Source organism: Castanea sativa, chromosome 6 (genome assembly GCF_040712315.1).
Source record: "Castanea sativa cultivar Marrone di Chiusa Pesio chromosome 6, ASM4071231v1".
NCBI lineage: Eukaryota > Viridiplantae > Streptophyta > Magnoliopsida > Fagales > Fagaceae > Castanea > Castanea sativa.
The window spans coordinates 22,654,691-22,667,133 of NC_134018.1; the positions used below are offsets into that span (position 1 = coordinate 22,654,691).

The 12,443-nt window shown below is 36.9% G+C and overlaps 2 protein-coding genes across 7 annotated transcripts; one reads left to right on the forward strand and one right to left on the reverse strand.

Moving 5' to 3' along the window:
* Window positions 1-1,187: 1,187 nt before the first annotated feature.
* LOC142640510 (uncharacterized) lies at window positions 1,188-5,116 on the reverse strand. Of its 6 annotated transcripts, none has more exons than XM_075814635.1 (4): window positions 4,937-5,116; window positions 3,933-4,000; window positions 2,724-3,092; window positions 1,188-2,612 (listed from the first exon to the last, which is right to left on the reverse strand). In XM_075814635.1, the coding sequence occupies exon 4, from the start codon at window positions 2,183-2,185 to the stop codon at window positions 1,517-1,519; it is 669 nt and encodes a 222-aa protein (XP_075670750.1). In that variant the 5' UTR covers window positions 2,186-2,612; window positions 2,724-3,092; window positions 3,933-4,000; window positions 4,937-5,116; the 3' UTR covers window positions 1,188-1,516. The 6 variants fall into 6 exon arrangements, 4 of the variants coding, with proteins under 4 accessions (XP_075670750.1, XP_075670751.1, XP_075670752.1 ...); XM_075814636.1 differs by having other exon boundaries at window positions 2,724-3,085; window positions 4,937-5,113; XM_075814637.1 differs by having other exon boundaries at window positions 2,724-3,148; window positions 4,937-5,113.
* Window positions 5,117-7,663: 2,547 nt separating this feature from the next.
* LOC142639437 (uncharacterized protein At4g28440-like) lies at window positions 7,664-11,497 on the forward strand. Its single transcript, XM_075813619.1, has 2 exons — window positions 7,664-8,055; window positions 11,002-11,497. Exons 1-2 carry the CDS (start codon window positions 7,791-7,793, stop codon window positions 11,190-11,192), a joined length of 456 nt encoding a protein of 151 aa, XP_075669734.1. The 5' UTR covers window positions 7,664-7,790; the 3' UTR covers window positions 11,193-11,497.
* The last annotated feature ends 946 nt before the right edge of the window (window positions 11,498-12,443 follow it).

The following is a 12,443-nucleotide window of genomic DNA, read 5'->3' on the forward strand; positions in this document are numbered from 1 at the left end:
GCTTTGCTCAATCTATCAAAAAGCTCTTGAATCAAAGGGACTGGATATTTGTTCTTCACAATCACTTTGTTCAAGGCTCTGTATGTTAGGATTAGTGCCCTTAAATCCTATTGTATGATGCTATGTATGATATTATGTATGACATTATGTATGACATGATGTATGACTTAATATTGTGATTAATAAAGTTATTTTATTATTATCCAAAATAATGGTAACATGAATATGAGACATTATCATATAGTCCATGAGATGCATTGTATGTGATTTATGTGAAAAGTCACAGAAGATGTAAATCACAAGTTCTTTGTAAACTCAGAATTAATAGTTCGTAGTCGGTGATGAAATTGGGCATTTCATCTGCGAAGACTATAACGTGTCGACTAAGATGATTTGTCTTGATCATGGAAGTGGAAACTTCTAGTTAATATGTTGATATGTTTTAAGAGTTAAAATATATTGAACAGGACCGCTGTGAGATTTATTATTTTCCTAACTACTGTCAAATGAATAATAAATCTCATGACTTCTATTTGCATGAACTCTTAATCCTGAGAGAATAATGGACCTGATCATGAAGTGTAGGTTGCTTTGATATATCAGGAGTGAGACCTGATGTGACAGTCAAAACCTCAGTATGTTGGGCAGCCACATTTAGTGTTGATGGAACATATATTCTCAATATGGAATTCATAGTCTCTTGATGGAGATATAAAATATTCCCTTGAGATAAGTTTAATGGTTTCAGTTATTCAGAGAGTTAGGCCTAACCACTTTAGTAAGAAATTACTAAAGTATATATTTATGAAATTGGATTTCATAAATATATAATGAATAACTTTAAAGAATTAAACCGGGTACTCAAGGATAAGATGTAGTAATTTACAAAGTGACAGTCTACATTTATGACTTTGTGTTACTATGAATATTTTATGAAGGGGTTACGTGTATAATAAAGTCTTGGGATATAATTTATTAATAAGGCCTAGAGTGCAATTATATTTATATAGTGGTATTAAATATAATTAATGGTAACTTTGGACTTGTCAAGAGTTGACGGAAAAGCCCAAGGCCCATTGGAGCTAGTGTCTTATTAGTCCCTTTTGGTCCCACTCCAAGCCACACACTAAAGCCCAATTGGAAAGGCCCAATAGGCCAGCCCAATTAGATAATCAGTTAGTTATAAATGGAGAAACATACAGAATTTTTATTAGAAGAGTTTAGAAAAGAAAAAGAAACGGTGTGTGAGAGAGTGTGAGACACATTTTCATTCTCCCTTTGAAAAACTGATTGAGAGACCACACATCTTGGGCGTAAAGTGGAATTGGAGTGAAGATTAAAAGTGTTCCCAAGTGCTTCAAATCTTTGTTTTGAATTTCTCCACACCAAGGTACGCTATCTTGTTCTTAAATTCTGAAATTTATGTAGTGCACGTTATCAATCATGAATGAAATAGATCATTGTTCGTTACTTCCGCTGTGGGTTTTGCATGAGATACAAAACCAGAATTTTTCCTTCACTGTAATCCACACACATCTGGAATAAAAGCCTTGGAGGCCTGGATATAGCTTGCATCCAGTAGCTCTGTCACCTGCTTCCTCATCTCCGCCAACTCCATTGGGGACATTTTGTATGGGGCCTTTGAAGGAAGCTTTGATCTAGGAACCAACTCGATCCTATGATCAACAGCACGCCTTGGTGGAAGGGTCTTTGGTAGTTCTGGAGGCATCACATCAGCAAACTCCCCCAGCATTCTAGCCACAACATCTAGAACATCGACATACTTGTCCTGCTTCACCTTAATCAATGAAGCCAAGTAAGTCATTTCACCTTTCTTCAACCCATGCTCAACCTGCATGGCTGAAACCATTGGTTCTTTCCCCTTACTACTCTTGCTATTTCTTGCCCCACGCCTCACAGGAACATAGCAAGACTGCTTCTCATCAAGTATCAACAACACTCCTATAAAAGGCAACAGAGCAGCCTTAGCAGACACTAGGAACTCATTACCCAGAATTACATCGAAATCATCTAACTCAATGACTAGGAAATTCACCTTTCTAGTCCACTCATCCACCTTAAACTTCACTTCATAAGCAATCCCCAACACAGGTTTTGCCTCTAAGTTTACTGCCTTGATCTTACTAGGGCACTTGCTCATTTTCAAACCAAGCCTTTGAACCATTCAATCAACAACAAAATTGTGGGTAGCACCAGAATCAAGCATACCCTCAGCCCTATTTTTGTTCATCTCCACTTGAACATAGGACAGACCCTTAGAAGTGCCTCTTGCACGTAGTGCATTTAGCAACTGCAAAGGGTTCACTCTGCTAGGAACTTCTTCATTAGACTGCCTACCACCATCTTCAGCAATCATGGCATTAAGCTTCTCACGCTTTGGACAGTCTCTAGCACGATGAGGGCCATTGCAAATGAAGCAACCAGCATTAAGCTTGAGTTGTTCTTTGCTTGGTTAAGAGGTAGAACTCTATCCCTTGCTCTTGGTACCCCAAACTTTCTTCTGCTTATCTTTCTTCTTGCCATCCTTCTTCTGCTTGTCTTTGCCCTTGTCTTTGGACTTACATTTTTCCTCTTCCTGTCACGGCCTAAACCTGTACTTCAGAATTTAGAGCATAACCAGCATGTTAATATCAAGTTTACCTCAATACTAACACGAACCAACCTAAACTGAAGGTGCTTAACAAGAATTGTTTCTTGTATACCTGCTTATTTTCTTGCATAAAAGCCATAATATACAAAAATGATGAAAATCCTTGAAAATTCATTTCATCTGAACTTTGCAAGATTACCACTTGCCTGAAACTTCAGGTATTCGTGTAAATATTACATAGCTAAACATTTAGCAAAACTCTTATTTACAAACCTAACCCCAAAGACATACAACTGGGGTTCAAAACAAACTAAAGTTCTAAATTACATCTGTGCTCAAAGGATCAAGTATATCTTGATTCCTCCTATACAACAAAAGAGCTAAACTATTATACAACAAAAGACTATACAATCTAATAAAAGAGAATCACAGAATCTTGCCACCTCTAATACTCTCGCTGCTTCCAGGAAGAACCTGTGCACTGAAGTATAATAGGGTGAGCTGCGAAGCCTAGTAAGGTTTTTAAGCTCCATGGGCCTTTGATAAGAATGCATGTAAATCAAATATTTTATGGATATGCCAGCTTTGATAAAATAGCCTTCATACTATTCATATTACTCTTAAATTAACTTATGAACTTTCAAATGAAAATACTTCATTTTCCTTTTATATAATAATAAAGGGGTTTAAACATATTTCAACGTACTTTTCTTATCATCATACTTTTCTTATAACTTCCAAATAGCTTAATAGCTCATTTTTAATATATATTAGTCAGTCCAATTATAAGTCTGTCACAACTTTGGGAGGCTTCTGGCACTTAGTGCCAAGCATCTAGCATTCCCCACAATGTTAAGTTATTCCAAACTCATATCATAATACATACTTTCAAACATGGGGATAAGTTGACATCCTCCACAAGTTGGCGGTTACCAACAAGGGCGGGTACAGCAGAGCCAGTCTCACTTTCAATGGCCAATCAGAATCTCTATGGAAATACCAGTACTATAACCCCTATTGGTTGAGTTCAGATCATAACAATGGAATAACTAAAAACTATACTTTTCAGATACTATACTTTTACATAACTATTTAATAACAGTAGCATATTCAATTCTTTCTTTAAATATTATGTTCGTGATATGAGTAATAGCATCAATATGCTAAAATTATCATATATATAGGATTCAATAAGTCACGAACATAAATTTTTACTTAAATCATGCTTATATGTAATATCTCTAATTAAAAGGTTTTAATGCATTATAATTCTCTAAATAGTCCTTATATTTATCAAACGCACATGTCACAAATCCCTTACCTGAAAACAGAAGACGCGAGAGATTTGTACCAGAGGAGCTCAAGTGTCCGTGTTCTCGTTCTCGTCACCTAAATGAAAGAACAAAACTTATTACTAACAACTCTTTCTAAAAAATATAAACTTATACCTCATACACAACCTAACTCCCAAACTTAGTAAAATCTTAATTCCCATCACATGGAGTTTCCCCAAAAACAAGGTACAATCATCAAACTCATAACATACCAAAACACAGAGAAACCAAGCCATAAAAATTCATATATGATCTAAACATACCAAAAGATAAGCACATTAAATTATAGCTCAAAAAATTCAACCAAACTTCAAAATTAAATCTTCAAAGTCATAGTTATCCTACACTGTTTACTGATCATTTCAGCAGCAAATTCCCCATTTGTAAAATACGAATGGGCTGTCAAAACACATCCAATTGTCATGAAATTTTACAGAGCTACTCCCCTGGATGTCTAGTATATAAAATAAAAATTTCAGAGTTAAATAATAAAACCATAATTTATTAAAAATCGTACAAGGAAACGTGCTCAAATCTGTCCTGACAGAAAATCATGCAACTTAGAAATTAAACCATTATTTTTGTATTAATCCAAATGCAGTGAGACCACTTCCATTAAAACTATATGTGTCATAGGGTTCATATAAACTACTCCTAGAATCCTAATTCACAGCAAATGATTTAATACATATTGTTCTTGTTGTAAACATCAAATCTGTCACAGTGACAGCTTCAGTGCTTGTTGTTACAAAATTCATCAACTAAATGCAAATGGTCTCCAATTCCTTTGGGCATTTTTATACCAATAATATAAATATTAAAATACATCATTAAGCATCCAATAGACTATAACACCATCAATCTTTCAACTTACAAAAACAGAAACACAAGTTCAGCCCTTGAAATCAGATTTGAGAACAAAGAAGAGAAAATGAACAAAATAATCATACTATCCACATACCCAAAATAAAATGAGGTTTTGATTACTTACCCACAAATTAGGGTCTTAATTTCTTCTTAGAGAGAGGTATATTTTGTTTTGGTGAGAGAGGGAGAGAGATGTAGCCGTGTGAGAGCAAAAGAGAAGAAAACAAAGAACAAAGAAAAAGCAATAGAGAGAGAAGAAAAAGGGAGCTAGATTTTCTGGTCTGGTGCAGCCAAGGAGATAAGAGGAGTGGACTTTTGAAGGGGCACGTGTATTGCAAAGAAGGATAGTGGGTTATGACTCACCTTCCACTTTATTAAAATTTACTTTCTACCCCTGAAAAGCTTATATTTCTAGAAAGACTCAATGACAAAATAACTTTACATATATATATATATATATATATATATATATATATATATATATATATATATATATATATCCTTACCTTAGTAAAACTCATTTCTACAACATCAAAAGAGTATACATTGTTTATAATATCACAATATCAAAACTTTATGCACTTAAATTAATTAAGATAATAACAAACATATAAACTCATAAATTTAATTATGCAATTAGGTTAGGGTGTTACACTTCCCCACTGGGCTTGCTGAACTTGTTGTCCACTAAGGCATCTGCAGCATACATAGCAGTAGGCAGAACACGCACAACTTGCCTCTTTAACTCCATCTGTGCCCAAAGTTGCAAGCTGGACATGAAATCGAATAGTTTGTCCTCCTTTGATATGTTCTTGATATCCAACATTAAAGAACTGAACGTCTTGACATATTCCCTCATTGTATCAATCTGCTTCAATTTCTTTAAAGCGTCTCTTGCAACCTAGGCAGTGTTGGTAGGCAAGAATTGGTCCTTCAATTCCTTCTTTAAGGCTTCCCACGAGTCAATTTTGCCTCTACTAGCATCTGCATCATCTTCCACACGAGTTCTCCACAATAACTTGGCATCCTCTGAAAAATACATGCTAGTGATTGTCACCATCTCTTGACTAGGCACCCTTGCAGCCTTGAAGTACTGCTCTATATCCCACAGGAAATTCTCCAAATCCTTGGCATTCCTTGCACCATTAAAGGGCTTTGGTTCAAGCACCTCACTTTGGTGGCCACTTCTCCCTCCCTAGGCAAGCCACTCATTGCTCTCTTCAATAGAACGATTTCTGCTTCAAGTTGGCGTTGGGTCTCCCTTGCTGTCCAATGCAACAGCCAACTCTTCAACACTAGTGAAAAGAATATCCCTCTGTTCTGCAAGATCATTCCTCACCACAGTCGTTTTTGCAGTAACAACATCCAATCTATCACACATAGAAAGTTGCTCCCCTTCTCTAGGAACTTCGAGTATGTTCTCCAAGACAGTCACCCTTGCCTTGGTGTCCAAAGACATGACAGCCAAGCTCTGATACCAATTGTAACAGGGTCAATTTTTCTTTTAAATTTTATGCCTGTGATTGCACTAAGTTCCTCCCTTAGTCTCAACCAATACACCACTCACACACACTACAGGAATACTTAGAACAAAATTATTAAGAGAATTCACACACACACACACACACATAGCACACACAATATTTACAGGGCACTAACCCTAACCTTTATTACTCAATATTTAAGTACAAAGGATGCTTGGAGAATACACACGAAATTCTCTAAGGCAAATACACTCTTTGCTGTTGATAGCCCCAATAGCCTAGGCTATATGCACAGAAATAACTGTCACGACAGTTACTGCCAAGTAACTGTCTCCTGTCCAGAACTTGCTGCCACATGTGATCTGACTTAGGACACCTACAACTGATGCTGTCTTGGCTTGCTCTCCAGCCCATCACTCAGCACATCATGAGGCCTCTACCCATGCTCTAGCAGTCCACACATGATTATCCCATCACGTTTTAAAAACTTGGCCCTTGCCCAGACCATTTTCATCATCATCACAACCCATATAACATGTCCATACGCAGCCCACCAAGCAACTGCTATCAGCCCACTCACATAAGTCCATGCATTCCGCCAGCACCAATCAGCCCAATGCCTTGCATAACCTAATATCATCACAGCAACCCAGCACTGCCTTGCACACAAGCCACCAAGCCCGCACAGAAAGCAACCCAGCCAAGCTACCATGCTATGAACCATCACCAAGGGTCAACACCACCTGCTGTTGCCCATCATCACCGAACCATCTCTACCCACCATGGCTCACCACTACCATGGCCTTGGGGCATCATGTGGAGCAAGGTGCCTCCACCTGCTGCTCCTCATCATGTTCATCAATTTGAACCCACTGGGCTTGTCCCACTCAAAGAGCACTTAGGAGCTTTACTAGATAGGCACGAGGAGCCATTGATGTCTTGAGAAAACGTTGAGCCAAGTGACTGGCCTGTCCAAGCACTCTAATTCCTCATGCTATCATCAGCAACTTGCAAAGCTCCTAACAATATGACATATTTATTTGTCAATGTTAACGGTCCAATATATAATAAGGTGAAAAATAAAATATGGGTTAAAGTTTAAGGTGATAACCATGTGTTCTTAAATTTCAGGTGGTAATAACAGTAGATTAAAGTATAATTTAGTCCAATAAAATGTAATTTTTCCAAAAAGATGAGAAATAATATTTCTCAAAAAAAAAAAAAAAAAAAAAAAGAAGATGAGAAATAATAACAATAGATTAAAGTAGGCAATCAAAGAGGCACAGGCGCACCTAAATACAGTAATTGCGTGCATTGTACACGAAGCGTCGGATCAGAACCCAAACCCAAAACTAATATTTGATCAAATATAAATACTAAAACCCATGGAAGAGAGAAAGGGATCGAAAGCAAAGAGAGAAAAAACATACGCACAAGTTTCTTATTTTGCAAATTGGGGTTGTGAATTAGAATAGGGTTAGGGTTTGAGAAATCATGGCGACGACACCACCACCAGCACCACCGTCAGAGCAGCAACAGAGTAATGCGAAGCCAGCGCTTAGGAAGCCGGAATTCAAGAAGGTCGACCAGTTGAAGCCTGGCACCACCGGCCACACTCTCGTCGTCAAGGTCGTCAGTTCCAACACTGTCCTGGCTAAGGGCCGCTCTGTTTCACAGCACCTCCGCCACACTCGAATCGCCGAGTGCCTCGTCGGTGATGAGACTGCAGCCATCGTCTTCACTGCCCGCAACGAACAAGGTATCGCTCTCTCGCTCATTTTTTTTTTATTCGATAGTTTCTGTCTGGTTGCTTAGAAAATCCGAGAAATGAAGATGTTGTCTTTTTTGCTTAGAGCAAAGTCATATTGTTGTTTGGATTATAAAGAGTTCTGTTGATTACAAGCTATTGTGTGCACCATTTTTTTTACACCAATAGTGTAAATTGTTAGTTTTTACTCTGAGTTTGCTTTTGTTTATTTCTTTGGTGTTTGTTTGTTTGATTATTTATTTATTAATTTGTTATGTCTCTTGTTGATTGGATTCTTTTTTGGTTTGATAAGTAAATTTCTATTTTTGGGATTATGACAAATAAATGCAATTTTAATGGGTATAAGAATTTTAATGATTGAATTAAAGTATCCTCTGTAATTGGTTTTATTTTTTGGTCTATTTTAAAATTTGGGGGTTGGTTTCATGATTTCTTACTGTTTGGTTGGTGAGAAAATGGAGGACAAGATAATGGATTCTTGGCTTTATTTCCACTCCACAATTCTGTTCCCCTCTCCATTCCTCTTTTCTCTGTTCTCTTTGAGTCCTTGTCTAAATTTTTACTCCTGCAAAGTGCAACAACAGTTTCCATTGTGGGAATCTTTGCTTCATTTGAAACTTTCCTTTCTTAGATAAATGTTTTATTTGTTGAGGAATGTTGGGGGTGTTTGTTGACTCTTTTAGAGCCCATGAATCTTTGTAATTTTAGGTCTTAATTTGTTACATTTTTTTTTTGGTATACTTCCTATGTACCAGGGATTTGTGCTGTTTCTTATATGAAAAACAAGTTTAAATTGTGATAATCTTTAATTGTTTCTTTGGCATGTTCTCTAATTATTTCAAGTTTCTTGGGTTATGCCTTACTCTATGAAGGACTCTGAACTTGTTGGCACGTTGGTTTTAAGGACCATCCAAATCTGGACATTGGGAATTCCATTCCTCTTTGTCTTGTGTGTTGCGTTTTGAAGGAACATAATTCTAGGTTTTTTGAAGGGATGGAATTAGGGATGGTCATACCCATTGGGTAATGGATATCCAACCCTACCCAATCCAAATTTTCCGGGTGATACCTGGTTCGTCATGGGTAGAGCATAGCCGGGTAGGGTATGGATATTACTTGAATTGTTTGGGTAGGGTATGGATATTATCCAAACCCGACCCGTATTAAAAAAAATAAACCTCTCACCGAATGAAAACCTCAAAAATAACAGATAAATTAAAATCAAAATTATGCAAAATGAAAAGAAACAAACAGATTGGACTGTTCATCCACGTCGTCGTTTCCCAATAGCATGGGAAACCCCTCACCAGAAAAATATTGTTGTTCGGTCAAGAGTGGGGTCCAAGCCGATCGAAGATCTGATTTCCCATTCATCTATATCAGCATCTCCGCCTCTAAACGACCGATTGAACTGCTCATTCGCGTTGTCATTTTGGTCATCGAGCTCTCTACGAAGCTTTCTTTGCGAAGCTCTTTGGTCTTTCTTAAAGCACTCGTTGAATGCCGATGAGCACGGCGTGTCGTCGTGATCATGTGTGTCGTTAGTATCTCGCCTCCATTCTCGTTGCTCGACCTCGCCGTTGGTGAGTGACGATGGCGATGATTTCGAGCATGCGAGGGATCTGAACACCTATAATTTAGGGGTTCAACAAATAAAATCCTATAATTTCAAATGTAACTAATAATTGTGAATCAGAAAAATAACAATGTTATAAGATTTATAAGTAAGGGCGAGAAGTGTACAGTGGGGACTTGAGAATCTTGGGCAGTGAGATAAGATTTGAAGGAGCGGCTGCTGCTGCTGCATTTGTTGGTGAGTGGAGACTGAGACTGTGAGATTGTGACCAAGAGTTCATAGGGGGTGAGATTGTGAGAGAGGGGAGACGGAGAACAGAGAGGCCGTCTGAATCGGCCTGATTCAAAGCCAGTATCAGCTTGAATTGGCCAGTATCGGCCTGAATCGGTCAGTTTCGGCTGGCTGATACGGTCCGATTTGACCCGAATTGATCCAATTCGGCGCGAATCGGCCCAAGTCGGCTTCGAGTCTTTCCCTCTGATTGTTAATGTTAATGGAACATTTTAATATATCTTACTTGGTGGTATTGAAATTACTTAGAAAATCATGACCCATTTATTTTTTTAATATTGCATTCATATGGTCAGAATAGGGATCTGGTGTTTTGTCCAACTGTGTAGTTCCCTGTTATTCAGAAAAGATGGTTTACCGTTCTGGGATTTTGTTGAGTGCTGTTTTTGTGCCTGCTAATCACCATCTTGATATGGATGTGCAATCTTACATTGACAAAAGGTTTGAGATGCAGTGTGGAAATGAAAATGGGATATTTTTTTAATAAAAGATAATCTCCTTTTGTCACTGCTTTCTTGGGTTGACAACAGATGTCTTTATGGCAGAGCTTCATTTGCTGTCAGTCCTCCATGTTCTGCTTTAATTTTTTTTTGGGGCATGTATGCCAAACAAACCTGATCCTTAATTATCATAGTGGTATGATTGCAATCATCTTTTAGACTTCCTGATGATTAAAACTTGAATTCTAGATAGTGTTTTTCATAATCTCATTAGATTCTTCTGATATTAAAATATATGTGAAAGTCCAAAAAAAAAAAAACATAGTTTTATTATACGTATGATAAATTATATCCTATCTTTTTAATTGTGCCAATTTAAACCCCTTGCTTAGTATGACAATCTAAATTATCAGTCTTACTCAGTTAAATTCTGCTTTAATTGTGAGAAATTTGGCATTAATATACACAAAAAAATGACACCGTCTTTCTGAAGATAAAAGTAGTGTTTCTTTTCAACCTCAGAGAAAATCAAATGTAACGGATGTAAACTTTTTTTTCGGGTATACTAACAAGGTTTTATTAGGTTTAACATTTTATATTCTAGTGTTGATGGCTTTGTTGTTTCCCCAGTGGATTTGATGCAGCCCGGTGCAACAGTTATTCTCCGCAATGCAAAGATTGATATGTTTAAGGGATCTATGAGGCTAGCAGTAGACAAATGGGGTCGTGTTGAGGTCACTGAGCCTGCAAAATTTGTTGTCAAGGAGGATAACAATCTATCTCTAGTTGAGTATGAACTGGTGAATGTTGTGGAGGAGTGACTGGGATATTTGGGCAGCTGATATTTAGAGATAAAGAGTAGCTTCAGAATTTTAAAGCATATGATTGGTTCTAATTCCTGGTATATGTGGTTCTATCTTATCTTTTGGAATATGTTGTTTGGTATTGGTTTACGGATGACTTTAAAGCTGGAACTAGTGTTGTTCTTCCCCCTTTAATATGACTACCATGACAAGTAGGGCTTTGTTAGGTATTTACAGGGACAGCTTGATCTCCCCTGCTTATGATGAAAATATGAACTAGTGTTTGATATGATTAAAGATCATTGGGTCAAGAGTTTTTCTCATATCTTTAAGACTCGAATCATTTTGATGCTCATGTATTTGCACTCTCTATGCAGAACTATGTACAAGCGACATCAACCAAGGATAGTAAATTCTAAAATCATGAGAAACATTAAATAAAATTGGACTGTTCATATGAATTCTGGTGCGTGTGTGTGTGTGTATAAAATTAGATTATCAAAAAATATATATATAAAATTATTATGACATATTTGGAAGCTCCCCCCCCCCCCCCCTCCCCCTTCCCTTTCTTTTTTATTTTTATTTTTATTTTTAATTATTTTATATTCCTCTTTGGATCTGTACAGGACTTGTAAATATGATCAATGATGTCAATGCGATGTTTCAGAAATAGAATTCGTAGGGAAGTTATTATCACAAGTTGGCTACTCTTTAAATTCTAGCACAAAGCTCTCTTTTGGGGTTACATGGACACTTCGGCTGTAACATACTATAAATTTATTAAATAGGCGGATTCGATAAGCTCAGGTCCAGTGGCAATGTCTTTGACCATTGTCAAAATTCCCTTAACAATTGATATGATATACGAAGCCAATACATTAGGAAGAGAATGGTTTCGGCCGGCCAGTTGTAGCCGGTGGTGTGGTGATTGGGTTTGGTTGTGGGGTTGGTCTAGACTTTATAGAGGTTGGGCCGGTGAAGGGAGAAGCATGATTTGACAGATAAGACTAGAAGAAGATGAGGGAAAAGAAAGAAAGCAAGGAAAATAATTTGAATATATATATATATATATATATATATATATATATATATATATATAAATTCTATGTTTATAATATTTTTACAACATTTTTACAATAAATTATAGGTGGTTAATTGTTATTGGTTTAAATTTGAACTTAACACGAAGATTATTGATTTACCTCAATAATAACAACCTGCCACTTATGATTTGTTGTAAAAATATTATGAACATATCATTTCTCA

What these genes read in the sequence shown, in the direction of transcription:
- LOC142640510 (XM_075814635.1), bottom strand. Translation starts at nt 2,185, where the DNA reads ATGGTTCAAAGGCTTGGTTTGAAAATGAGCAAGTGCCCTAGTAAGATC.
- LOC142639437 (XM_075813619.1), top strand. Translation starts at nt 7,791, where the DNA reads ATGGCGACGACACCACCACCAGCACCACCGTCAGAGCAGCAACAGAGT. An exon ending in CACTGCCCGCAACGAACAAG is followed by an intron (nt 8,056 to 11,001) that starts GTATCGCTCTCT and finishes TTGTTTCCCCAG; the next exon opens with TGGATTTGATGCAGCCCGGT.